General features: G+C 42.5%; 1 protein-coding gene across 1 annotated transcript; it reads right to left on the bottom strand.

Moving 5' to 3' along the window:
- Positions 1–206: 206 nt before the first annotated feature.
- On the bottom strand, positions 207–23,436 carry LOC128899337 (uncharacterized). Its single transcript, XM_054177763.1, has 6 exons — positions 23,428–23,436; positions 20,280–20,437; positions 18,905–18,947; positions 5,230–5,416; positions 1,544–1,679; positions 207–315 (listed from the first exon to the last, which is right to left on the bottom strand). The coding sequence occupies exons 1-6, from the start codon at positions 23,434–23,436 to the stop codon at positions 216–218; spliced, it is 633 nt and encodes a 210-aa protein (XP_054033738.1). The 3' UTR covers positions 207–215.
- Positions 23,437–26,968: the final 3,532 nt, after the last annotated feature.

Here is a 26,968-nt window from a genome sequence, read left to right on the forward strand (position 1 = left end):
CCCCTGTTGGTCTGAGTTGAAGTAGAAACACATAGCCACAAAGAAGGCAAGGCAATGTTGCTTTTTATTTACTACTGCCTACAAAATTTGTGAATGTACAGCAGTGCTAAAGATCAGCTGCAGCTACAGCATATTTTGAGATGAACCATAAGACATATAATGGAATTTTTAATGCAAAACAGATACTGAATGGGAAAAAAAAAGGGACTTTCTTATCACATCCTTGTCTCTTCCAGTGGTCTGTTCATGAAATCTTGGATTGCCTGATGTAGGGGTAACCATTTATTAATCGAAGCTTGCAAAGCTGTAATCCATCTAAAAGAAAGGAAAGACCAACTGTTATGCATGCATGTTTTTGTTCTTTGAAACACACCTTTTATAAATGATGTTTGTACTGCTGAGTTACTGTGTACACTGATATTAAGTGAATTGGAGAGAGGCAGGAGGAGTTAACTATAACAACAACACATGTAAATACCTATTTCCAACATAATAAAAAGCTTTGTCCATTGTTCATTAAATGTGATTAGTAGGCTTTACACTCCAACTGACAGCCATGGAATTTGGCTGGATTATGACAAGGGAATTAACATTCATATCATAATTTCACAGGACAATTTTCTTTTTTATTCTAATGGTTATTGTTGGAAGTAAATTACTATTGGGAATGAGGAAGATACACTTTCCATTATTTCTAATGCCAGGTGCCATGGCTTTTCTGTTCAGTTTAATGACCCACACATTGACTATGAAAGGCATCTTATCCAGGTTTCTTTCTGACCTTCTGCAAGCCAGTCTTGTTGTAGTTTCAATAGCAGAACTGATGACTCACATGTACCAGCATGCTGTACTGCAGTTAGGCTAAAGATACAACTACATGGAAATATGGAGGAACAAGTGAAAATAGAATGAAATGTTGTGACTAGATGTTCCCAAGTTGCATTGTTTCTGCTCTCTTAAAATCTGAGAAATAAAACTGAGAGAGAAGGAAAGGGAAGGGAAAGGGAAGGGAAAGGGAAGGGAAAGGGAAGGGAAGGGAAGGGAAGGGAAGGGAAGGGAAGGGAAGGGAAGGGAAGGGAAGGGAAGGGAAGGGAAGGGAAGGGAAGGGAAGGGAAGGGAAGGGAAGGGAAGGGAAGGGAAGGGAAGGGAAGGGAAGGGAAGGGAAGGGAAGGGAAGGGAAGGGAAGGGAAGGGAAGGGAAGGGAAGGGAAGGGAAGGGAAGGGAAGGGAAGGGAAGGGAAGGGAAGGGAAGGGAAGGGAAGGGAAGGGAAGGGAAGGGAAGGGAAGGGAAGGGAAGGGAAGGGAAGGGAAGGGAAGGGAAGGGAAGGAAAGGAAAGGAAAGGAAAGGAAAGGAAAGGAAAGGAAAGGAAAGGAAAGGAAAGGAAAGGAAAGGAAAGGAAAGGAAAGGAAAGGAAAGGAAAGGAAAGGAAAGGAAAGGAAAGGAAAGGAAAGGAAAGGAAAGGAAAGGAAAGGAAAGGAAAGGAAAGGAAAGGAAAGGAAAGGAAAGGAAAGGAAAGGAAAGGAAGAGGAGAGGTTTGTTTCACCTTTTATTTTCATTTACATTCTCTGCACATAAGTAGAATGTTTTAAATTCTTCAGATGGAGGCTTGAGTTCAATAACAGATCTCTTGGTGCCCAGACTTTGCTCACTCACAGTGTATCCCTGCAGGTAAAGGCCACCTGCACAAAAGAAAATAGCATGTGTCATGTATATTGCAGATTGTAATTGCTGTCAATTGCAAACATACCAACAGTCCTTGCAAGCTGGATTTTCAGATGCCTTGTGCTCGGTGTTTCAACAGAGTTGTACAAAACTGGCACGCAAAATATTGAAAATGTGAAAATTCATGGCTTTTTTTAAATGAAAATTGATTTGAAAATAGTGTAGAATATGCTTGCCATCCTGCAGGTAATCAGCAGTATGGTTTTATTTAGCTTTCCATTAAATAAGAAATGGTGAAGTATTTTCTCTAGCTTTTGTTTTCTTTTTATTTCCTATAAAAACGAAAAAGACAGGAATTTTAGCATTGAAAAAGTTCCTGCAGTCAGCATTTATTCTCTTTTCTGCATTAGTAACTAATGTCATTGTATGACACTTTAGCTATCTGTGAAGGCAATGTAAGGAATTTGGTCTTCAGAACATTTCCATTTTAGCTGTTTGGGTTTGTGACCATTTTAGGCTGTGCCTTTAAGAAAGGGGCAGTTACTGGAACACTCTGGCCGAATGTTTTGGTATTAAAATGAAAACAAAGATATTCCCAACGAATTTCATTGGTAGATTGGTAGAATGCTACTTTAAATTTTTAGCTTTAGTTCAGTTTGAATCTCAGTCAGTTCAGTTTGTCTGTTTCAGTCTGTCTGTTTCAGTCTCTCTGAGCAACAGCTGTGCTGGACAGAGTTGAATTGACTGAGCTAACTCATTCTTGCATACGCTTTGAGCTAACAGAATTTCCTCCTTATTAATTGCATTTTCTCTCTCTAACCCCTTTTTGGGAAAAAAGGGAGGTACGGGGAGAGAAGGGGGTATGGTTGGGGGGACCCTCCTGGCTGGAGGAGGGGAAGGTTTTTTTTCCTGTGTTACGTTCTTTGCTGTATATTTCTGTATATATTGTAAATACTGTATATTGTGTATATAATCATCTGCACTTCATCCTGCTTGTAAATAGAGCTTATTCATATCTTTGCTTCTCCAACTGAGTTAGCCGTGGTTTCTTTGTGTGTGGGTGTGGTGAAGGCACATTACCCAGATATTGAATCTTGCCCCAGCATGTGGGCGAGCTCCCCCTCCCTCAGGAGGAAGACAAAAGCCAGGCTAGCACGCATCTAGTGCATGCTGTGCTCATGCATTCGCCAAATATGGAAGAATTCTAGCTTCATGCTTTCTCATTGGTTGAAACCAGCTGTTTATGAGAATGCCCATTGGTCAAACCCAGCGTCGAGGGATTCTGTAAGTATTACCCCAGTGAGTAAACAAGTGCCCTCCTCTTCCATTTCTGTCTCTGTGCTAGCTCGAGAGTTAAGTCCGAACTGCAGCCTCTGCAATTGAGTTTATTGTTGTCCAGCTTCTGTTACATACATGCACGCATATCAAAGCATTTGCATGTGAGAAGCGACTGGAGGAATTATTTCCACAAGAGGAAGGACACCACACTGAGCTAAGGAGCCAGAGTCACCATAGCCAGTCACAACAACCGGGAGAGAGACCCCCGTCGCCACCGTATGGACTGGACCAACCCCCGAGGGTAAGATCTGCCCAGTTGCCGGGGAAGAAGGACTTGACCCATCCTGGTCGTCTATGCAGTTGTTTAACCCCACCGTAGTGGTAGAGGAGAGCGCTACATGCCGCTCTGAAGCCTGATTAACTCCAGGGGCTACCTAAACAGCGTTCGTGCTTACATTGCACTGAACCCCGGGATCGCCTGGGTGCCCTGCTGTTGCTTTAAGCCCAGCGAACGAGAAGCCGCCATCTGTCGCAGCCGCATTCCTGTCTCCGAGACTGTATTCTTCAGTCCCGGGAACCTGCCGACCCGGGCCGACTCCTGCCAGGCCCGCCACTTGCAGCCCCTTGCTCGGCCGGGAACCCTGTCGCCCCGTCCCGTCGTGCGAGCCGACTCCAAGGGTCAGCCCGTCCCGGGACCAGCCCTGCCAGCCCCTCTGCCTATCATCTGGAGAGAACCTGCCGAGTCCTGTGAAGAGAGCTTGCTTATTAGCTAGTCCAGGTTCCACTTCCTCTCCCCTGCCGCAGAGGGGAAGCTACGCATGTCCCGTCGAGTCGCCATCTAGTGGCCAAGCGATGGAACCGCACCCTTCTTGCATATAAATACATAAATAGTTTGTAATTAGTTCAAATAAGTTATAATCATAATACTAAGCCATTTATGGGATCTATTTCATGAACGTGCACTAGAACATGTATATAAGTTGGTGATTCATGGGTTATTAACAATTTTATAATATTAATAAAAATAATATTTTCCATAATTCATATGTCATAATTCGTAAATTAATAACCTCTTCACCACAGTGGGGGACATCTGAACTTGCTCTCACCACCACATAATTTATTGGCGGCCCAGCTCAGGGCTTATGGATAATTGCTGTTTGGGTTTTGTAGACTTTTATTCTGTTTTTCCCACCACACTTCACTTCTTTGTAACACTATATGTGCTGGTTTTATACATACATGGCGAATAGCCAAAAAAGGCCTGCTAAGATGATTAACTATAGTTGATTGTTTCTGTTATTGTCGTCAGGGTCTGTACTTTTTTTAGGGGGGTATTCTCAAATTTAGTGGGACAGTTCTTGCCTGATCATGTGGCAAATAGCATACACCCTAAGAAAAACAGTTTTCCCTTTTGATCTGAAAACTGCCTAGTAACCAGAAGTATCATAGAATTTTCTTTTTTATTCTTCTGACTGCTGGTTTCCTTAGCACAGTGAAAGCGAATTTGCAGGTCCTGGCCCATCTTCTCTCCCTGGAGCACCTCTTTATTTCATAAATACATATTTTCATAGAGCTGTGCTTGCAGGCTCTCCTCAGTGTCTGAAACTTGGCTAGTCTACTTACAGCTAACCACAAGTAGCCTCACATTGTGGTGTGGCTTTTTTTTGATTGTTTGTTTGTTTTTAAGTGTGGGGAAACACCCTCTTCTGGTGTGAATACTGTTGCTCATGACTGTGGGGTCTTGTCTCTTTAGATGCCAGCAACTGGTCACAACCCAGAGATCAGCCTGTGGTGGAGTTGGGAAGTTCTGCCTGTTGATGGGTGGACTAGGTTTGACAAGGCCACTGACCATTGTGAAAACCTGATAGAGCCAGAGAAACCAGTCTTAAGTTTATGATGTCCCTCCCTCTGAGGATGCTACCTAATATGCATGACTCAACACTTTTCAGCAGACTGACATCAGTGGTACTGCCTCAAGCCACATTAAAGTGCTTTGGAAGGGTGAATCTTGTTGCTGATACTTGCTCCTGAGGTAGTCTTCACAGATCCTGACTAGCTCTATTCCAGAGAGAAAAATGCAGATTGTGGGAGGAAAACAAAAGATGATGGGGGGAGAACAAGATAGCTGTTTTATGAAAAGAGACTAAGTATGGCATTCCTTCACTCATCTTCAGAGAGTAGAGTGAGTTTGCTGATAAGAAACTCAGTTGTTGACATTATGTTTGGACAGTTCAGTGAAACGTTTCTGAATTTAACAATCAATTAAAATCCAGCAGCCATCCATACCTTGAGCAGGTGTAGACCTGAGAGTGGCATAAAAGTACAAACAGCCATCCTTCAGAATGCAGTAGTGCTGAATCCAGACATCTTTGCTTCTGTCCAGCAGGTGCAGAAGCCCCAGGCATTCTGGGTTTTTGATAGCCAGGGGTGGAAGTGTAGTGTTATGCAGCGTGACATCTACCCACACATGGTTCTGTAAAGTAAGCATGCAATAAAATATTCAGCTAAAAAAGTAGGGAAGAACTGATAGTATGAAAACACTCAAAGCTCCAATACCCTGCTGGAAATTAGCTTTTGTTGTTAAAATAATTTGAAAAGTTACCAATACAAGTCAAAAAAGTCAATACTTGATTTCTTCTTACAACAATAACTTGTCTTTTCTGTGTCTGTTTTGGTTTTCAGTACAAGTTTTTTTCATAGAAATAGCATGATTTCAAAGCTGTATGAATAAGCTTTTTCCAAAAAATTGTCTTACCTGACTTCAAAAGCCTTTTCTGAATGTAAGGTGTCAAGATGAGGTTCACCATTTACCTCAGGTTCCAGAGAGAATATGGGGGTGTCTGAGGTCAGAATGCTGTAGCATTCAGACTCAGATGGAAGTACTACTACAAACAAAATGTTTACAGATGCCTTCCTACCCCTTTCTGGAAAGCAGGAACTTTTTCATTGCTAAAGTTATCCTATTGTCATTTATAGGCAAAGAGAAAAGTGAACCCATGAAAAGACTGGTATTGTACAGCTATCTGCATGATCAGATTAAAAAAATAGGAAAAAAGAAATTTGTTTAGTAAGACTAAGTTGTATAATGTGAGATCAAATAATTTCTTCTTCTTCAAATCTAAGAGGTGTTAGGAACTCAGCCTCTCCTAGTGTATTTTGCTTATCTGCAATACACTTTTTGAATTCTGCATCAACCAGTGTCATTATAGTTTGAAATCCGCATGGAGAATATGTGTAGTATCAATAGTGTGGGAGAACCACTTAGCCTGCAGTGGGACAGGAAGGCAAGTTGGTCTAGCATGCTTAGGGACCAAGGTCATTTACAATCAGCAGGTGGCTTTGTTAAATGAAGATCAGTGAAGGTGGCCTGCCAAAGAGCCGTTTACAGAAGCCTTCAGAAGATAAGGGTTTTATTTTGCATTTATTCGTGGTATTTCTTTAGTATTCTAGACAAGGCTATTACAGAAAAATACCTGGCACAATATAGCTAGCTCTGTTCTTTATTATGAATGGAAAACCTGCTGAGAGTTATTGCAGCAAAGTGCAGAAAAGGACCTCAGTATTACTAGATACATAAAAAAAATAGTCATCCTTGCAGACTCAGTAAGATGACATAGTCTCAGTATATTGGTCTATTAAATTGTTTTGTTGTGAGCTCTATTGCTATGCCCTAGCTCTTACAAGAAGTCAGTACCAAACAGTATAGCAAACAAAAAGTTTTGTCTGTTCAACTGAATAGAAAGTCCAGTTAAAGGGAGAATCAGATAGTAGTTCATTAAATTAGAGGTTAGGAAATGCAAGTGATATATTAAATCAAATATTTCTTTCAGAAAATATTCCATCTAAGACAAAATCAAATTGGTCAAAAGATGCAGCAGCACAACCAACTTACTATGTTATTAATGGATGATTACATGAGATATATTTCTGTACACATATGTTGGAACTTTTAATTCAACAAGTGATTTTGAATGTTTTGCTAAAGAGTAACTTCTTGGATGTGTTCTGTCTTCACAGAATCACAGAATGCTTTGGGTTGAGAGGCACTTAAAACACCATCTAGTTGCAGACCCCCTGACACTGGCAGGGACACCTTCCACTGAACAACCAGATTGCTTGAGGCTCTGTCCAATCTGGCCTTGAACATCTCCATGGAAGGGGCATCCACCACCTCCCTGGACAGCCTGTTCAGTGTCTCACCACCCTCAACATAAAGAATTTCTTCCTAATATCTGGTCTAAATCTACCCTCTCACAGCTTAAAGCCATTATCTCTTGTCTGATAACTACAAACAATTGTAAAAAGTCCCTCCCCATCTTTCCTGTAGGCCCCCTTCAGGTACTGGAAGGCCACTATGAGGTCTCCCCACAGCCTTCTCTCCTCCAGTCTGAAAAGCCAGCTCTCACAGCCTGTCTCCATAGAGGAGGTGCTCCAGCTCTCTGATCATCTTCATGGCTTTCCTCTGAATCTGCTCCAACAGTTCAATGTTCTTCTTGTGTTGAGGGCCCCAGAACTGGGCACAGTACTCCAGATGGTGTTTCACAAAAGCAGAGTAGATGGGTAGAATCACCTTACTTGCCATTCTTTTGATGCATTCCAGGACATGGTTGGCTGCCTGGGCTGCAAGCACACATTGCTGGCTCATGTTGAGCTTTGTGTCAGCCAGCACCTCCAAGTCCTTCTCCTTAAGACTGCTGTCAAACCAGTCTCCTCTCAGCCTATATTTACTCTTGGGATTGCACTGACCCAGCTGAAGGACCTTGCACATGGCCTTGTTGAACTTCAGGACATTGGCACAGCCTCACCTCTCCAGCCTCTCCAGGTCCCTCTGGATGCCATCTCTTCCCTCCAGCGTGTCTTCTTCACCACACAACTTGGTGTTGTCTGCAGACTTGCTGAGGGTGCACTAAAATTCACTGTCCATGTTGCCAATAAGGGTGTTAAACAGCACTCTTAGGTGCTATTTATGGGTCCCAGTACTGACCCCTGAGGTCACTGGTCTTCATCTGAACATTGAGCCATTGATTGCAATTCTCCTAGTGTGACCATCTAGACAACTCCTTATCCAGCAAGTGATCTGTCCCTCAAGTCCATGTTTTTACAATTTAGTGACCAGGATGTCACATGGAACAATGTCAAATACTTTACAGACATTAAAGTAGATTACGTCAGTTGCTCTTTCCTTAATCTACTGAAGCTGTAAGTCCATCACAAATGCCGCAAAATTCATCAGGCATGATTTGCCTTTGGTGAAGCCATGCTGGTTACCACAAAACAATTCTTCTTAATTTTCTGCATGCCCTAGCAGAGCCTTCAGGAGGATCTGTTCTGTGATCTCCCCAGGCACAGAAGTGGGACTGCCTCTTCCTGTTTTCCCTTCTTAAGACAGAGTTTATGTTTCCCCATTTTCAGTCAGTAGGGACATCACTAAATTGCATGACCTTTCAAATATGATGCAATCTAGTGAAGTCCTTCACTTGGCAACTACATCTGCCAGTTCCCTCAGTATCTGTGAGTAGACCTCTTCCAGCCCCATAGACTTTTGCACCTTCAGCTTCTTGAGATGGTCTCAAAACTGATCTTCATTTATAGTGATCGTATCTTCCTTTTTCCACTCCCTACCTTTGGTTTCTGGAATTTGGGTGGTGTGGCTAGAGCCATTGCCAATGAATACTGAGGCAAAGCAGTGCCTAAGTACCTCAGCTTTCTTAATATCCTAGAATCATAGAATCAGAGAATTGTTAGAGTTGGAAGGGACCTTAGGGATCATCTAGTTTCTAGCCCCCTGCCATGGGCAGGGGCACCTCATGCTAGATCAGGTTGCTCACAGCCACATCCAGCATGGACTTAAAAACTTCCAGGGATGGGGCTTCCACCACCTCCTTGGGCAGCCAGTTCCAGTGTCTCACCACCCTTACGGTGAAGAACTTCCTAACATCCAATCTGAATCTCCCCTCTTCTAGCTTGGATCCATTCCCCCTAGCCCTGTCACTATCCAACACCCCAAAAAGTCCCTTACCAGCTTTCTTGTAGGCCCCATTCCGATACTGGAAGGCCACAAATAAGGTCAACTTGGAGCCCTCTCTTCGCCAAAATAAACCACCCCAGCTCTCTCAGCCTGTCCTCATAAGAGAGGTGCTCCAGCCCTCTGATCATCCTCATGGCCCTTCTCTGGGCATGCTCCAGCACGTCCAGATCCTTCCTGTAATAGGAGCTCCAGAACTGGACTCAGTAGTGCAGGTGGGGTCTCACCAGAGTGGAGTAGAGGGGGAGAATCACCTCCCTTGACCTGCTGGATATGCTGCTCTTGATGCAGTCCAGGATGTGATTGGCTTTCTGGGCTGCAAGTGTACACTGGTGGGTCATGCTGAGCTTCTCATCCACCAGCACCCCCAAGTCCTCTTCTTCAGGTCTGCTCTCAAGCCAGTCACTGCCCAGCCTATATCGTTGCCAGGGATTGCTCTGACCCAGGTGTAGGACATTGCATTTGGTCTTATTGAACCTCATGAGGTTGTCATGGGCTCACCTCTCCAGCCTGTCAAGGTCCCTCTGGATGCCATCTCTTCCCTCCAGCATGTCCACCACACAGCTTGGTGTTGTCAGCAAGCTTCCTGAGAGTGCACTCAGTGCCATTGTCCATGTCACCAACAAAGACGTTAAACAAGACTGGTCCTAGTACTGATCCCTGAGGGACTCCACTTGTCACTGGCCTCCTCTTGGACATGGACTCAGCTACTCTTAGAGTAGAATAGAATAGAATAGAATAGAGCAGGTTGGAAGAGACCTTCAAGATCATCACGTCCAACCTATTATCCAATATCACCAAATCAACTAAACCATGCAACCAAGCACCCTATCATGTCTCCTCCTGAACACCTCCAGTGATGGTGACTCCACCACGTCCTCAGGCAGCCCATTCCAATGGGCAATCACTCTCTCTGTGTAAAACTTGCTCCTAACCTCCAGCCTAAACCTCCCCTGGTGCAGCTTGAGACTGTGTCCTCTTGTTCTGGTGCTGTTTGCCTGGGAGAAGAGATCAACCTCTGCCTGTCTACAGCCTCCCTTCAGGTAGTTGTAGAGAGCAATAAGGTCACCCCTGAGCCTACTCTTCTTCAGGCTAAGCAACCCCAGCTCCCTCAGTCTCTCCTCACAGGGCTTGTGTTCCAAACCCCTCACCAACTTTGTTGCCCTTCTCTGGACACGCTCCAGCAAGTCAACATCCTTCCTAAACTGAGGGGCCCAGAACTGGACACAGTACTTGAGGTGCGGCCTAACCAGTGCAGTGTACAGGGGCAGAATGACCTCCCTGTTCCTGCTGGCCACACTGTTCCTGATGCAGGCCAGGATGCCATTGGCCCTCCTGGCTGCCTTGGCACACTGCAGGCTCATGTTCAGCCTACCATCGACCAGTACCCCCAGGTCCCTCTCTGCCTTCTGCTCTCCAGCCACTCTGACCCAAGCATGTATCACTGCATGGGGTTGTTGTGGCCAATGTGCAGAACCTGGCACTTGCATGTGTTAAATCTCATGCCGTTGGATTCTGCCCATCTGTCCAGCCTGTCAATGTCCCTCTCCAAATCCCCTCTACTCTCCAGCAGATCAACACCTGCCCCCAGCTTGGTGTTGCCTGCAAATTTACTGATGATGGACTCAATCCCCTCATCCAGTTCATCAATAACGATGTTAAAGAGCATGGGGCCCAGCACTGATCCTTGAGGCATATCACTACTGACTGGCTGCCAGCTGGATGTGGCACCATTCACCACCACCCTCTCGGCTCAGCCCTCCAGCCAGTTCCTAACCCAGTGCAGTGTGCTCCCATCCAAGTCATGGGCTGACAGCTTGGCCAGGAGTTTGCTGTGGGGGACAGTGTCAAAGGCCATGCTGAAGTCCAGGTAGACCACATCCACAGCCTTACCCACATCCACCAGGCGAGTGTGGCTGTGAAGCCAGTTTTTTAGTCTTCTCCATGATCTTACCAGGCACAGAGGAGAGACTGGCTGGCCTATAGTGCCCTGGGTCATCCCTCTTTCCCTTTCTGAAAATGGGGGTTATATTCTACTGTGTTCAGGAGCTTCTTGCTCATTCAGGCAGGTTTCCTAGCATTCTTTCCTGCCTTCCTCTTTATTCCTGGACACAGAGAAGGTGATTCTTGAACACTGACCAGCTGTCTGGGGCCCCTCTTCCCTCTAGGGCTTTATCCCGTGATACTTTGGACAGCATATCACTGAAGCGATCAAAATTTGCATGCCTAAAGTCCAGGATTGTAAGCTTGGGATATATCCTCCTAGTTGCCTCTTAGGTGAATCCCCCTTGATTCTCTTAAGGTGTCTTGGTGCCTTGTCATTGGCTTGTCTTAGGGCAACAAGCGGAGAGGCCTTGCTAGCACTCCATCCCTCTGTCTCTAGTGAGCTGCCCCTGTGTTTGTCACAGGCAAGCATGAGATTAACAACCCCTTCAGCCTTTGAATCTAGTTTAAAGCCCTATCAATGAGCCCTGTCCACTCCTTCCCTCTCTTGGACAGGTGCATCCCATCGGTTTCTGGCAACTCTGGCACCCTGTAAACTAATCTGTGATCATTAAATCCAAACCCCTGTTGAGAACACCAGTCCTGATGCCATGAATTGAACTCTTGGCTCTTCCTAAATGTTCCCTCATCCGTTACCAATGTCAGGGGCATGGAAGAGAACACAATTAATCATCTGAGGGAATTTGCTCTCAGAGAGGTACTGTATGGTGGCCATGAAACTCTGAATCCTGACCTGTAGGAACTGGTCTTGCTAAAAAGCTCATCAAACTTGCTCTTCCTAATTATGCAAATATTCTGGCAAGCAGAATTGTGGCAAGAAATTATGGTGGAGCTCCTCCTATGGTTGCCCAATTCACTGATCAAATGAGACAATTGGAGGATAGCCTGACACGTGTTTCTTTGGTTTCAGCCATTGAAAATCTGTCTGTCTGGAAAAATTGAGAACTGCATGAAAGAGTTGAAGGATGAATTTAAAAATACTATATCCCAATTGACACAAGTAAATAATTCCAATTCTTCCTCCAGGTGGATACAAGTTTCATCTTTGAGGAACAGACGTCCTCCAAAGAATGACGTCCTCTGTCATTCCAAAACAGATCAAACCAAAATAGACCACCAGGGCAATCACGTGGGAGTATTTGGATAACTCTGCGTGATCAGTTTGGTGAGAACATGAACAGATGGGATGGTCAACCAACTTCTAATCTTTTCAGGAGACTGAGGGAACTGAAAAGTGGCAGAATCCAAGGTAGCAGTACCAGAAGGGTAGCTGTTACTTCCACAGTTTCCCAGGACAACTCTAATAGCTCCAACAGTGGCTCCAATTCTAACACTGGACAGTGTGCTCATTGCACATGTGGGCATATTCCCCATAACTAGGGATGCCCTGACTCCCTGCCAGGGGGAGGAGAGGGATAATAGAGATAACAGAATCTATTGGGATGTGCACATCCAGTGGCCTGGCACTTCACAATTTCGGAAGTACAGGGCCTTGGTTGACACAGGAGCTCAGTGCACCATAATGCCATCAAATTATCAGGGATAAGAGCCTATAGCTATTCTGGGAGTCACTGGTGGATCTCAAAATTTAACTAAGGTAGAGGTTGATATAAGTTTAACTGGTAAACAGTGGAAGAAGCATACAGATGTGACCGGACCTGACGCACCTTGTATTTTGGGAATTGATTTTCTGAGAGAAGGGCATTTCAAAGACCCTAAAGGTTACAAATGGGCTTTTGGAGTAACATATGTAGAAATTGATGGACAAAAACTGAAGCTGTCTGCTAGACCTGAGCTTTCAGATGAATATGCAGTTGTGGGACAACACAAGATAAAAGACATTAAATTGCCAGTTGCTTCTCAGACTGTGCATCACAGACAATACAGAACCAACCGTGACTCTTTCTTGCCCATTCAGAATCTGATTCATCAGTTGGAGAGTCAGAAAGTCGTCAGCAAAACTCATTCACCTTTCAACAGTCCAGTGTGGCCTGTGCGAAAGCAGAATGGAGACTGGCGTCTGACAGTCGACTTCTGAGCCCTGAATGAAGTTACTCCACCTATGAGTGCAGCAGTACCAGACATGATGGAACTCTAGTATGAGCTGGAATCCAAAGAAGCCAAATGGTATGGTACCATACACATTGCTAATGCCTTTTTCTCTATTCCTATAGCAGAGGAATGCAGGCCTCCGTTTGCTTTCACCTGGAGAGGAATCCAGTACACTTTCAACAGATTGCCAATGGGCTGGATCCACAGCTCAAACATCTGTCATGCAGTGATCCATAATGCTCTGGAGAAAGGTGGTGCTCCAGAACACATCCAGTTCATCAATGATATCATCGTCTGGGGTAAAACTGCTGAAGAAGTCTTCGAGAAAGGTAACAAAGTCATTGACATTCTTCTGAATGCAGGTTTCACCATCAAGCGAGACAAGGTGAAAGGACCTACCAGAGAGATCCAGTTTCTGGGAGTGCGGTGGCAGGATCGACGCTGACACATTCCAGTGGATGTGGTAAATAGAATCTCCACCATGGCAAATCCCATGAACAATCAAGAAACTCTACGTTTCTTGGGGATAGTGGGATTTTGGAGACTGCACATTCCTGGATACAGTCAGATTGTGAAACCTCTGTATGATGTGACTCAAAAGAGGAAGAGTTTCCACTGGGGACGTGAACAGCAAGCAGCCTTTGACCAGATAAAGCAAGAGGTAGTTCAAGCAGTGGGTCTGGGACCTGTCCAAGATGGTCCAGACATTAAGAACATTTTGTATACAGTTGCAAGTGACAATGGTCCAACGTGGTGCTTGTGGCAAAGAGATCCAGGTGAGACATGTGGATGACCTCTTGGTTTCTGGAGTCGAGGTTACGGAGGTTCAGAGGCTAATTATACTCCAAGAGAGAAAGAGATTCTAGCTGCCTATGAAGGAGTAAAAGCAGCTTCTGAAGTAACTGAATCACAACTTCTCTTAGTTCCCAGATTGCCAGTTTTGAATTGAATGTTCAAAGGCAAAGGTTCCACACCACATCATGCCACAGATGCCACATGGTCTAAGTGGATGGCTCTGATAACACAGAGAGCTCGAATGGGAAATCTTGAAAGACCTGGTCTGGTGGAGGTGATCACAAGTTGGCCTGAAGGTACCAACTGTACTAAACTTCCAGAGGAGAGAGTAACTTGTGCTGAGGAAGCTCCTCCTTACATGACCTTTCTGATGATGAAAAGAAATATGCTTTGTTCACAGACGGTTCCTGTCGTCTCGTCGGAAACAAGCGAAGATGGAAATCTGCAGTGTGGAGTCCAACACACCAAGTTGCAGAGGCAAAGGATGGAGAAGGAGAATCCAGTTAATTTGCAGAGGTAAAAGCTGCCCAGCTAGCTCTTGACGTAGCTGAACATGAGAGATGGCCAAAGCTTTATCTCTACACCGACTCATGGATGGTAGCTGTGGGGCTGGCTAAAGGACTGGAAAAAGAATGGTTGGCAGAGAAAAGGAAAGCCCATTTGGGCAGCTGACCTGTGGCAGGACATTGCTGATCAAATCGAGAGAATTCCAGTGAAGGTGAGACACATTGATGCTCACATTCCTAAGAGCAAAGCTACTGAGGAACAGCAACACAACCATCAGGCAGACCTAGCTGCAAGAGTTTCTCAAGTAGACAGGGACTCTGGTCTTGATCTCAACTGGAAACACCGAGGTGACATATTCTTAGCTCGGTGGGCTCACGATTCGTCAGGACATCAAGGCAGAGATGCAACCTACCAATGGGCTCGTGACTGATCTATAGACATTTCCATGGATGCTAGCACACAAGTCATCCATGACTGTGACATTTGTGCTGCTATTAAGCAGGCAAAGCAAATCAAGCCCTTGTGGTATGGCGACAGATGGTCCAAGTACAAGTATGGTGAGCTTGGCAGATTGACTACATCACTCTACCACGTTCTTGTTCTGGCAAGCAATATGTGCTTACTATGGTAGAGGCAAACACTGGATGGTTGGAAACTTATCCAGTTCCACATGCAACTGCACGCAACACCATTCTCGGTCTGGAGAGACAAGTCCTGTGGAGACACAGAACTCCAGAGAGGATTGAGTCAGGCAACAGAACTCATTTCAAAAACAATCTTGTGAAGAACTGGGCAAAAGAGCACAGCATTGAGTGGATATTCCACATTCCCTACTATGCACCAGTTGCAGGGAAGATTGAACGCTACAACGGTTTGCTGGAGACCATTCTTAAAGCCGTGTCGGGTGGGTCTTCGAAAAACTGGGAAAAACATTTAGCACAAGCAACCTGGCTGGTGAATAGTAGAGGTTCAGTAAATCGAGCTGGACCTGCACACTCAGGAAGTAGAAGGTGACAAAGTTCCTGTTGTTAGAGAAAAAAATTTGTTAGGTAAAACTGTTTGGGTATTTTCTCCCTCAGGAGAGGCTAAACCTGTCCAAGGGGTGGTTTCAGCTGAAGGTCCTGGTCACACTTATTGGGTTATGCAAGAGAATGGTGAAATTCAGTGTATTCCACAAAGAAATTTGACTGTAGCTGAGAAAGTTTAATTTCAGAATGTTGTACAGATACATTACGTCCAAAGGAAGAATCCATGAGGAATCTATGGTGCACAAACCCTGAGAACCCTGAGAGCCCTGAGTCAACTGAGAGTCCCTGTTTCCCTGTTTCCCTTTTCTTCGCTTCGTCTGCGAAGAGACAAACTGTTTTCCATTTTCCTGTTTCCTCATTTTCTTGGACTTCCGAATCATCTACATCTGAGGATAGCCAGAATGGACTATGAACTTTACCTGCAAACTGTAGATATTGTTTTAGATTGGAGGGACAGTACAAACAGCCAATAAAATTGTTTAGAAGGGGTGGATTGTGACCATTTTAGGCTGTGCCTTTAAGAAAGGGACAGTCACTGGAACACTCTGGCTAAATGTTTTGCTGAAATAATGAAAACAAGGTATAGAATGCAACTTTAAGTTTTCATTCAGTTTGAATCTCAGTCTCAGTTCTGTCTGTCTTTTTCAGTCTGTTTCAGTCTCTCTCTGAGCAACAGCTGTGCTGGATGGAGTTAACCTTGAACTAACAGATAAGAAACTAATTCTTGCATATGCTTCAAGCTAACAGAATTTCCTCCTCAATAATGACCTTTTCTCTCTCTCTAACCCTTTTTGGGAAAAAAAGGGAGGTAGGGGGAGAGAGGGGGGTACAAGGGGAGGGGGACCCTCCTGGCTGGAGGAGGGAGTTTTGTTCTGTATTTCGTTCTTTGCTGTATTTTTCTGTACATATTGTAAATATTGTATATCGTGTATATATTCACTGCATTTCATCCTGCTTGTAAATATAGCTTATATTAATTTCTGCTTCTCCGACTGAGTTAGCCGTGGTTACTTTGTGTGTGTGTGAGAACTGAACTTTCTTTCACCACCACAGCCACCTACAACAATAACCCTTTGATTTTAATTTTTAGAGTCAGTTTTTACAGCTGGCCTGAGGCAAGCCAGCCCTGGTGGCACTTCTGGCCTTTGTGGCACTTCTGGCCTTGGTGGCACTTCTGGCCTTTGTGGAGCTCTCATCCTTGCTCACAACCAGTTCCTCCTGTAGAGCCTCATACCTGTTCTGCAAGAGCACTTTGGGTGCTGTGCTTGTTAAAGGAGCATGTTTGCTCCATTTTTATAATTTGTTTTGTTGGGCAGCTACCTGTTCCCATTGACCCTTGTGACCGTTTGACACTGTGCCTTTAAGAAAGGGGCACACTGGCTAAATGTTTGCAAAACATTTTGGTATTCTAAACGAATTTCATTGGTAGGATTGTGGGAGGTGAGGTTAGACCCAGGGTAGCTGGGACTTTCTCTCAGTCTTCCTTCCTTCTCTGTCCCTTTCGGCTGGATTCTGCTTCTGGGATTCTGGCCAACTAAGATAAGAACTAACTCCCTGTGCATAGGCCTCTGTCTGCTGTACTAACTCCCCTTTCTTCTCGTCTTCTACCTCTTTTGGGGGAGAAGGGAGGTAGGGGGGTGAAGGGGGCACAGGGGGGAAGCCTACTTTGTGGGGGGGTCTGGTTTCTGGTTGAGTTCATTTGCTGTATATTCCTGTATATATTGTAAGATACCTGTATTTGTTGTGTTACATATAATCTGTTTCCTTGTAAAATATAATCTCATTTCTCCAACTGGTTTTAGCCGTGGTCTCTTTCTCAGTGGGGGAGGGAAAGCAGAGCCTTTCCTTTCAAACCACCACAACCCTGAATGTGTCAGTTACTACAGGAAGGCTGGGGGTTTGCTGACAGGAGGATATCAAATCCTCTGCTCCACTAAGTGCTAACTCCCGTTCTGTTTTTGTAAAGATCAGTTTATGAAAGTTATCAGTTTGCCTCTCATTCTCCCTGATGCTTCTCTCTTCCCTGAGTTTCATCACATCATCCTGGAGTTGTGCCACACACTCCCATAGTCAGTGTTGCCCCCTGCTGCCTGTGAAAGGCTATGGCCTTCCTCACAGCCTGTGGCTGGGATGTCAATATCCATTTTGGTAGGTGCAGAGAGCACAGCCTTCCTCCTCTGAGTAGCCACCATCATGCCTTCAGTAAAACTGAAGCACCTTGTGTCCTGCCCACATACCCTGCTTGTGCCAAATACTGAGCTGATTCAAAAGGAGCCCCCAGGGCACACTCAGTCACTATTTGCTCTCCCTGTGCCTGTTTGCCTGTTTGGACCAATGGCCAGGTACACCCAGCTGTCTGACCACTCCCCCTCCCTCTTGCACTGCACTCACTTGGTTCCAACTAGCAAGAAGCCTGCTGCCTTGCAGCTCACAGTCTGAGAGCCTGTGCCAGTGTTGCCTGGTTTAAATCTCCCACAGCTTCTCTGGGAATGACCCCCAGCCATGTCACCCTCTCAAGCACCCTCATGGGAGACACTGACTCCTGTCAGGTCGCATCTCTCCCTGCCTGCCCTTCCCCTCCCAACCCTCCTCTTCTCCTCTTTTCTAAATAGCTTGGCACAGCATGGAGCTAGCCAGTGCTGTTTCAGTTGCCTCACAGCTCTCAGTCCTCTGTGACCAGGTCTCCATTTTTCTTCTGGAGAGGACGCACATCTTTCATAGCCTCCCTTTTGTCAATGACATACCTGAAGGAATTATTCTTGTTCCCCTTTATGTCCCCAGTAAAATTTATTCTTATCTGTGCTTTAGCTTTCATAACCTGAATACCCTGTCTGTTTGGACAAGGTGATGAGTACAGGGGCAGAATGACTTCCCTGCTCCTGCTGGCCACACTATTCCAATTGGCCTTCTTGGCCACCTGGGCACACTGCTGGCTCATATTCAGTCTACTGTCAATCAGTACCCCCAGGTCCTTTTCTGCCTGGCTGCTCTCCAGCCACTCTGACCCCAGCCTATATCAGTGCATGGGGTTATTGTGGCCAATGTATAGAACCTGGCACTTGGATGTGCTAAATCTCATGCCATTGGACTCTGCCCATCTGTCCAGCCTGTCAAGGTCCCTCTGCAGAGCCTCTCTACCCTCTAACAGATCCACACCTGGCCCCAGCTTGGTGTCATCTGCAAATTTGCTGATGATGGACTCAATCCCCTCAATAAAGATATTGAGCAGGATCAGGCCCAACAATTATCCCTGAGGGACACCACTAGTGACTGGATGCCAGCTGCAAGTAGCACCATTCACCACCACTCTCTGGGCCCAACTCTCCAGCCAGTTCCTAACCCAGTGCAGTATGCACCTGTCCAAACTGTCGCTTTGTCAGGGGTTTGCTATGGGGGATGGTGTCAAAGGCCTTGCTGAATTCCAGGTAGACTACATCCACAGCCTTCCCTTGCTGCTCTCTGCACCTGACCATTTACAAATACATCTTCTGTCTCTCGGTCTTCTGCATGGTCTGCTATACACATACTTGGCATAGAAATAAAACATTACCTGATGGATGGGATGCACTGCTTTATCCATAGCCTCTAACCACCTATAATATGACACACACACAAAAAAAAAAAAAAAAAAAAGCAAAAAAAAAAAAAAAAAAAAAGCAAAAAAAAAAAAAAGGAAAAAAAAAAAAAAAGAAAAACTTATTTTGGTAGGGTAGAACAGATTGGTTCTTTACTCTTGGTGACATGGACAGCACCTAAATGGATATGCAGTCTTCAGAACATATTCAAATCAGAAAAGTGGATTCAATCTGAATGAACATTGCTAATCCTTAGAAAAATAACTCTCAAAGCTTGTTGCACAGCACATTGTAATAAATTAAGGCAATATTGGTGAGGGAATATAAAATTTGAATGAAGTTCAATGTGGTCAATATCCTTGTGTTTTTGTTATAATGTGGATAATTTAGTTACTGGAGACTACAGCAGAAAGAAAGTTATTTGTTGGCAAAGTTATTATTTTTGCACTACAGATGGTCTAGAATTCAGAAGTGGAATATGCTCTGATATTGCAATGGAGAGTGCTATGTTAAGCAGTAAAATGATATAAAAAGATGTATGGATGAATACCAAGCTACTTGATACACTTCCTAGATTTTTATTTTTGGTAATTCACAACAAACCAAAGAGGAAAAGATTAAAAATTAAAGCCTAGAAAGTTGTTACTTGTGTTTGGGGTGGTTTTAGTCTCTTTGCTTTGTCAGCTATAGTCTCTGGGGGGAAAAAAAAAAAAAAGAAAAAAGATTTTTAACTCTTAGTTAAGTCCAAACTCATTGCCACTTACTACAACCAATATGACTTTGTGGCATACTTGCATTTTAAAATACTAAAATGATGATGACAGCATGACAGGAATGAAAATGGAAGATGGGATTGTATTTACTGCTATCACTGTTCTTGTTTGTCAGAGGGCAGATTATTCATGTGAAATGACCCATTTACAGAGGAAGATTTATACTTTCATTTGATAGAACAGTAGGGAAGACATGAGAACAAGTGAAGATTTTTTTTTTTCTGGAGATAAATTAAGAATTCAGGGGGATCTGGAACAAAGCACAAATATTAAAGACTATGAAAGAAAAATTCTCTTAGAACCCCCTGGAAGCTGAATATATATATATATATATATATATATATATATATACACACATATATATATATATATATATATATATATATATATATATATATATACACACTTCTGTGAACTGAAATAAGAAACACCATAATCCCAGAAATAGTTGAGAGATTTTTTAAAATTTCCCTCCTCCCCGCTACGTGTCAAGTCAGGTATTGTGAACATTCTCCAAAAACCCAGACCTCCTCTCCCCAAAGTGAAATATGACCCTGCAAAATGAAAGATCACTTACCTTTTCATTTCTTGGCTGGAAGTTGCACAGAAGTAGAAGATCCTGTTTCCACTTTGAGGTATGCATTTAAAAACAAATGGTTTACCCAGACTAATATCAACACCAATTTCTGCTCCTTCAAGATTTGTTACCCCCAAGGGTCTGCATTTCCCTTCATCCTGCAATTAGAGAGAAAGAGTGTCAAAGTTCAGAACTTAGAGAACTTAAACTGATTCCCTGTGAGATGGGGATAAACTCATGGAATGTTCAAATGTGTAGGAGTTAGTCATAAACTCTTACGTTTTTAAACCATTATATGGTTTAAAATTCAGCTGCTCCAGAAAATACAGTGCAGTCACAAAAGACCCTCTAAATTTGCATCTCTGTTTTTCCTCTTTTAACTGTTTTTTGTTCATCAGAAGTCATATCTGCATGTATTTGTACATAATCCAGTTTTTGAAGGCGCATGTGAGTGAGCATCAAATTTTCAAATACAATGAAGAATTTAGGAGCATTAAGCTCTTTATTAAGTAAAACTGTTTGCAGTTTGGGTTTATGTTGAAAACCTCACCTTATTTGTGCAGATAGAAGGAACAAAATCTTACATTCAGAAAACAGTGAGCATAGTTTGTAAAACCTCATCTAGTGTGAGGTGTTCCTGCCCATAGCTGGGGAATTGGAACTACATGATCCTTGAGGTCCCTTCCAACCCTAACAATTGTATGATCCTATGATTTCAGTTACTTTTTAAAGTTTCCCTAAATGTAATTGTGTTCATAACCCTTCCCATTAACTTCTGACAACTTTCAATGGAAAACATACCAATACATTTTTTACTATAATGCTCCCGATTGAGATAAAGCCCTCTAAGACTGAAAGTCATTGTCAGTGTCTTTCTCTGTGGTTATTTATAAGAAGCCATTAAGCTCCTTAATGTAAGTAGGTGAAAATATTTCACCTGTTTTCCCAGCCCAGCTCACCTCAAAACACGTCTTAACTTGAAACAAAGATGCACACATCTGAGATAGTGAACTCTAGATTTGTTTAAAACCATATTCTTAGGTCCTAGGTTCTGAGGAGCTATGACTGGAGTCCTAACAATCCCATCAAATCTGGCAGCAATAAAATGGAAAACATGAGTTAATGTTAGTACATATGAAGAATGTTAGTTCTGTTTGCAATATACACTGATGGTGGAAGTCTCATAGATTAAAATTAATTAAATGTTGTCAGCAGAAGCTGAATTATTAGTGCCCACATAATTCTTTATAATTAGTCTAAAAATTAACATACATATAATTCCATGAATAAAATATGCATCTGCAGGTTTAGACAATTAAATACTTGCTTGTATGCGTTTTTGCAAATGCAATTATCCCTTTGTTACAAATTAATTTTCTGGAGTAACAAAAGAACTCCTAATATTAAATAAATTTTAAAAAATCACTGTAACCAAACATTTATGAATGCTTTTCCTAGACTATTTTGTTTCTTCTGTTTCCTTCTTTTTTTTTTTTTCTTTAATGCAAAATTGAAGTTAGTACAGAAGAAGGCGGCAATCCTGAAAGTTGCCAGTGCTGTGTGACTTACTTTAGTTGCAATGCCTATAGACACAAAACTACATTGCAAAGACAGCATAACCAAAATATGTATTCAGGCTCCAAATCTCATTCGTAGTGTAAAGAATACTATGAGCTAGGTTAATGAAATATTATACCATAGAATCCTGTCCAGGGTCTAAGTTCTTCTGACTATCTCAGTGTGAAGGCAACAGTCACTGAAGATACTGAATTGTCTGTGTGACAGCTATTATTTAACATCCTTATAAACTCCTTTTCTAAACATTTTCTGTGCTATCTAGAATGAATGCAGATAGAGCTCTGTGGCATCAAGAATTATTTATGTCCAAATGAATGCACCTAGGAAAGGACTGAGATGGATTTGAAGCATTCGAAGTGAGACAAAATATCCTTCACAGATTATCAGTCAGCCATACTCCCTTAATTCTTGTAAGCCAGAGGTAAGGGGCATTTCTTTTCACTTACGTGGCTTTCATAAATAATATCTGGAGAGCATTCCTTTGGCAAATATCCCTTTGTTATGAAAGTGCCAAAGTTTTATTGCTTTGAAAATAATTATAAAAAGTAATTTGTTATGCCTGTGACTGGAGAGTAATACACTGATGATGCTGTTATTATAGAACCCAATACAACTACATAATGCTGTTTGAGCTGATGACATATATTGTGGAGATTTTAAATGAACTAATTCAGATTTTAGGTACTATTATCCTATTTTGCACTGAAGTAAAAAAGATTTTTGTGTTCTCACAATGTTGCTATCAACTATTCATGGATTCTTGGCAGTCTGTAGTCGGACATGGACAGAGACCTTTGAGTAGAAGGCAGAAAGCATATGCTGCTTTGGTAAATGCTACTCTAAGAACAATAGAAAGACCGGAAGTAGCCCTTTTCTTGCTGCTAATTTTCTTAAAATAGCCTAATTTGTTTATGAAAAAAATTTAAAATTAATCAATGTATAACTATGAGAGACTGAAATAAGGAGAAAATAAGAAAAACAGATGTCTCCTTCCTCTATTGTAGGAAAGGGTCATTAAGATAGTGTATATAGCCCAGGAGCATTCACTAATCAGCTCTACTTAATTTGGTGTAAATAATTCCACAAAATAAATTACATTCATAGCATTTCCTGGATGATTCACTGTGTTCCAAGAATTTTGAGCAGTTACATTTGCTATTCTAGTCAGGCTTCTTTGTTTATTAGAGAGATTTTTTGTTAACATTTCATGCTACTTGCAGTAACACAAATCAAAATCAGCTATGAAAAGAGATTTAAATGAAGAGATTGCAGGTTCAAGGGAAATGGAATAAAATCTAGAAGAAATAACAGAAATTATGTGAAAAATGAGCAGTGCTATAAAGCTGAAATAATACAGGATAATTCAGGAGGCTGGGAAAGTGCAAGGCAGCTCCTGTAGGTCACTGGCTCAGATTAGTTTCAGGTCAGTAATGGCACAACTGAATTTTTCATTGTCTTTAAAATATGTCTTCCTGGATGTGCCACTGTATTCTTAAATCAGACATCTTCGAAATGATACAGGAAAATTAATTGTTTTCTCTTTTTGCTTCTTATTTCTGATTTGCCTAACTTTCTCCATTGCGGCTGATGTGGCCACAACCCTCCCTGGAACTCAGGCTTTTCACTACCTGTTATTTTCTTGTTTTGTCTGACCTCTCTCTCACTGTGCTTTGTGGTATGCTCGTTGTTGGGATATTTAGGAAATCATAGGTAGAAACTTCTTGCCATTCTTGAGCTGGTCATATTGGTGCAGAGGGGAAGACTAAGACTTTTACATCTTTTACCCTACATTTTTATTAATTTCCTTTGAGGAAAGGACAGTGAACAGAGAGCTCTAGACTCTACAACTTTTTGTATGGCACTTCTTGCCAGTAGAGCTGAATTTAGTTATTTTTTTTAAAATTTTGTTTCACTTTAGACAATTTACATCTAAACTGGGGACAGTGGAAACATATTGAGGAGCAAGACAACAGGGGAAAAAGATGAAAAAGCTCCTCTGATTTGAAGAAACTAAGTATTGTACACCTAACTGTATTGGTTGTCCAATCAGGTGGTCTTGTGATATGATTAACCTTCACATTCTAGTTGGTTCTTTCATTGAGGTTGAGTAATTCACTGCAATCAATTGCACAAAAGGTAATGAAATGTTTGCAGAACATTACAGGAAGACCTACTGACTGGGTTAAAATTTTGAACAGTTCAAATCAGGTGAAGTAATATATCTGATTATGACTCTTCTCTCTGTCAGGGTATGCAGTCTGTTATTAGGCCAAAATTAACTTGCTTGTTTTACCAGCCAATATTATTTCTCATTTATTTATTAATAGCAATAATGCAGTGGAAGTATTGGAAACATTGGATTCAACAGCTCTTTAAATGTAAATTGAAAAATATATCCTGAAGACATGGGAGTCATGGAAAACAGAGAAGAAATCAGATTGTACACCAATTCTAAATAATGTTGCAGTTTGCCAGCTGTGATGATTAAGCTCCAAACAAAAATGATGAACAATTAGAAGTGGTATCTTTATAAGTGATGGCTTAGACCTCAATCTATTTATATCTAAGCTTTTTATATGATGTGCTTAGGCTTAGCAATGAACACACTGGCTTGCTCAAGAGAACAAAACACTGAATGTTTGTTTTGGATTGAAATTATATGAATATGGCAGGCAGGGGATTTCTTTCTTGTTATGATAGTTGGACTCCATATATACCACAAAATAAATTTAAAAGCATTTTCTATTCTTCTATTCTATTCTATTCTATTCTATTCTATTCTATTCTATATTATTAAGGGTTGACACAGGCAACTGGAACTGTGGTGTCTGAATTATGAATTTTTAGTAAATTCACTTTCTGTAAAATGCCCTGTTCTGATGCACAGAACATTTTGGAAGGGCTTTCATATGTTCTGTGAGTCCTGGGTGGAAAGTGATGTGTCTTCATGTGAGTATAAGGTAAATGGATGACTGGTATCCAGCCGGTTATATGAAGCGGGTAAATGTTCTGCTGATTCTTGCTGATTCTTTTTTTTTTTTTTTTTTAAAAAGCAAATTGTAATACAGTTTCCAACTAGACATTGAGTCACCCTTCACTGCCCTTTGGATGTGACTACCCAACCAATTCATGATGTGCTAAACAGTTCACCCATCAAATTATTATTTTTCCTGTTTAGAGAGAGGGATGTTGCAGGGCACTGGGTCAACGGCTTCACAGAAATCCAGACAGATTATGTCCATAACTCTTCCCTTGTCCACTGATGTAGCCAGCTGCATTACAGAAAGAAACAATCATGAAAGGTTGGTCAAATAGGATGTGTCCTTGCTAAAGCCATGCTAGCTGTCTCAAATCACTTCCCTGTCCTCCATGTGACTTAGCATAGCATAGCTTCTAGGAGAATCTGTTACATGATCTTCCCAAGGATGGAAGTGAAACTGACAGGCCATTTGGTCTCAGGTCATCTATTCTACCCTCTTTAAAAATAAGTGCAATATTTCCTTTCTTCCAGTAACCAGGGACTTCACCTGACTGCCAGGACTTTTCAAACATTATAGAGGGTGTCTTAAGAATTACATCTTATCAAGTCCCTTAGACTTAAGTATGTTTAGGTTCCTCAGGTGTTTGTGAACCTGATCTTGTCCACAGGGACTTTGTTTCCCTGTGGTCCTCATCTTGTGGTTCATTGACTTGGGAGATGGGAGAAGAGATTCTGCCAGTGATAACTGAGGCAAAAAGTTGTTGAGTACTTTGCCTAAGGGTATCCTAGAGATATCAAAATTGTGAGACTAGCCAAAGAAATCCAAATCCAAATTATTTTTTATGCTTACATTTCCATAAATACATACAGTAAAGACTGACAAAAGGGATATCACCTTCACTGGTGCCACTGAGTTCAAAGAGACTACTTCTCAAAAGTATCTGTTGCCATTTTCTTACAGCATGTTTCAGAAATGTTCTGGAAATGTTCTGAAGACCAAATTCCTTACATTGCCTTCACAAATAGCTAAAGTGTCATACAATGACATTAGTTACTAATGCAGAAAAGAGAATGAACGCTGACTGCAGGAACTTTTTCAATGCTAAAATTCCTGTCTTTTTCATTTTTATAGGAAATAAAAAGAAAACAAAAGCTAGAGAAAATACTTCACCATTTCTTATTTAATGGAAAGCTAAATAAAACCATACTGCTGATTACCTGCAGGATGGCAAGCATATTCTACACTATTTTCAAATCAATTTTCATTTAAAAAAAGCCATGAATTTTCACATTTTCAATATTTTGCGTGCCAGTTTTGTACAACTCTGTTGAAACACCGAGCACAAGGCATCTGAAAATCCAGCTTGCAAGGACTGTTGGTATGTTTGCAATTGACAGCAATTACAATCTGCAATATACATGACACATGCTATTTTCTTTTGTGCAGGTGGCCTTTACCTGCAGGGATACACTGTGAGTGAGCAAAGTCTGGGCACCAAGAGATCTGTTATTGAACTCAAGCCACCATCTGAAGAATTTAAAACATTCTACTTATGTGCAGAGAATGTAAATGAAAATAAAAGGTGAAACAAACCTCTCCTCTCCTCTCCTCTCCTCTCCTCTCCTCTCCTCTCCTCTCCTCTCCTCTCCTCTCCTCTCCTCTCCCCTCCTCTCCTCTCCTCTCCTCTCCTCTCCTCTCCTCTCCTCTCCTCTCCTCTCCTCTCCTCTCCTCTCCTCTCCCTCTCCCTCTCCCTCTCCCTCTCCCTCTCCCTCTCCCTCTCCCTCTCCCTCTCCCTCTCCCTCTCCCTCTCCCTCTCCCTCTCCCTCTCCCTCTCCCTCTCCCTCTCCCTCTCCCTCTCCCTCTCCCTCTCCCTCTCCCTCTCCCTCTCCCTCTCCTCTCCTCTCCCTCTCCGTTTTCTCTCCGTTTTGTCTCTCAGTTTTATTTCTCAGATTTTAAGAGAGCAGAAACAATGCAACTTGGGAACATCTAGTCACAACATTTCATTCTATTTTCACTTGTTCCTCCATATTTCCATGTAGTTGTATCTTTAGCCTAACTGCAGTACAGCATGCTGGTACATGTGAGTCATCAGTTCTGCTATTGAAACTACAACAAGACTGGCTTGCAGAA

This window comes from Dryobates pubescens, chromosome Z (assembly GCF_014839835.1).
Source record: "Dryobates pubescens isolate bDryPub1 chromosome Z, bDryPub1.pri, whole genome shotgun sequence".
NCBI classification, from domain to species: Eukaryota; Metazoa; Chordata; class Aves; order Piciformes; family Picidae; genus Dryobates; species Dryobates pubescens.

Excerpts from the sequence above, each read along its gene's own strand:
- LOC128899337 (XM_054177763.1), bottom strand. Across the intron at positions 18,948-20,279 it reads TCCAGCCAAGAAATGAAAAG|GTGGTTAGAGGCTATGGATA; the intron begins GTAAGTGATCTT and ends GTCATATTATAG. Across the intron at positions 1,680-5,229 it reads CAGGTCTACACCTGCTCAAG|GTGGCCTTTACCTGCAGGGA; the intron begins GTATGGATGGCT and ends TCTTTTGTGCAG.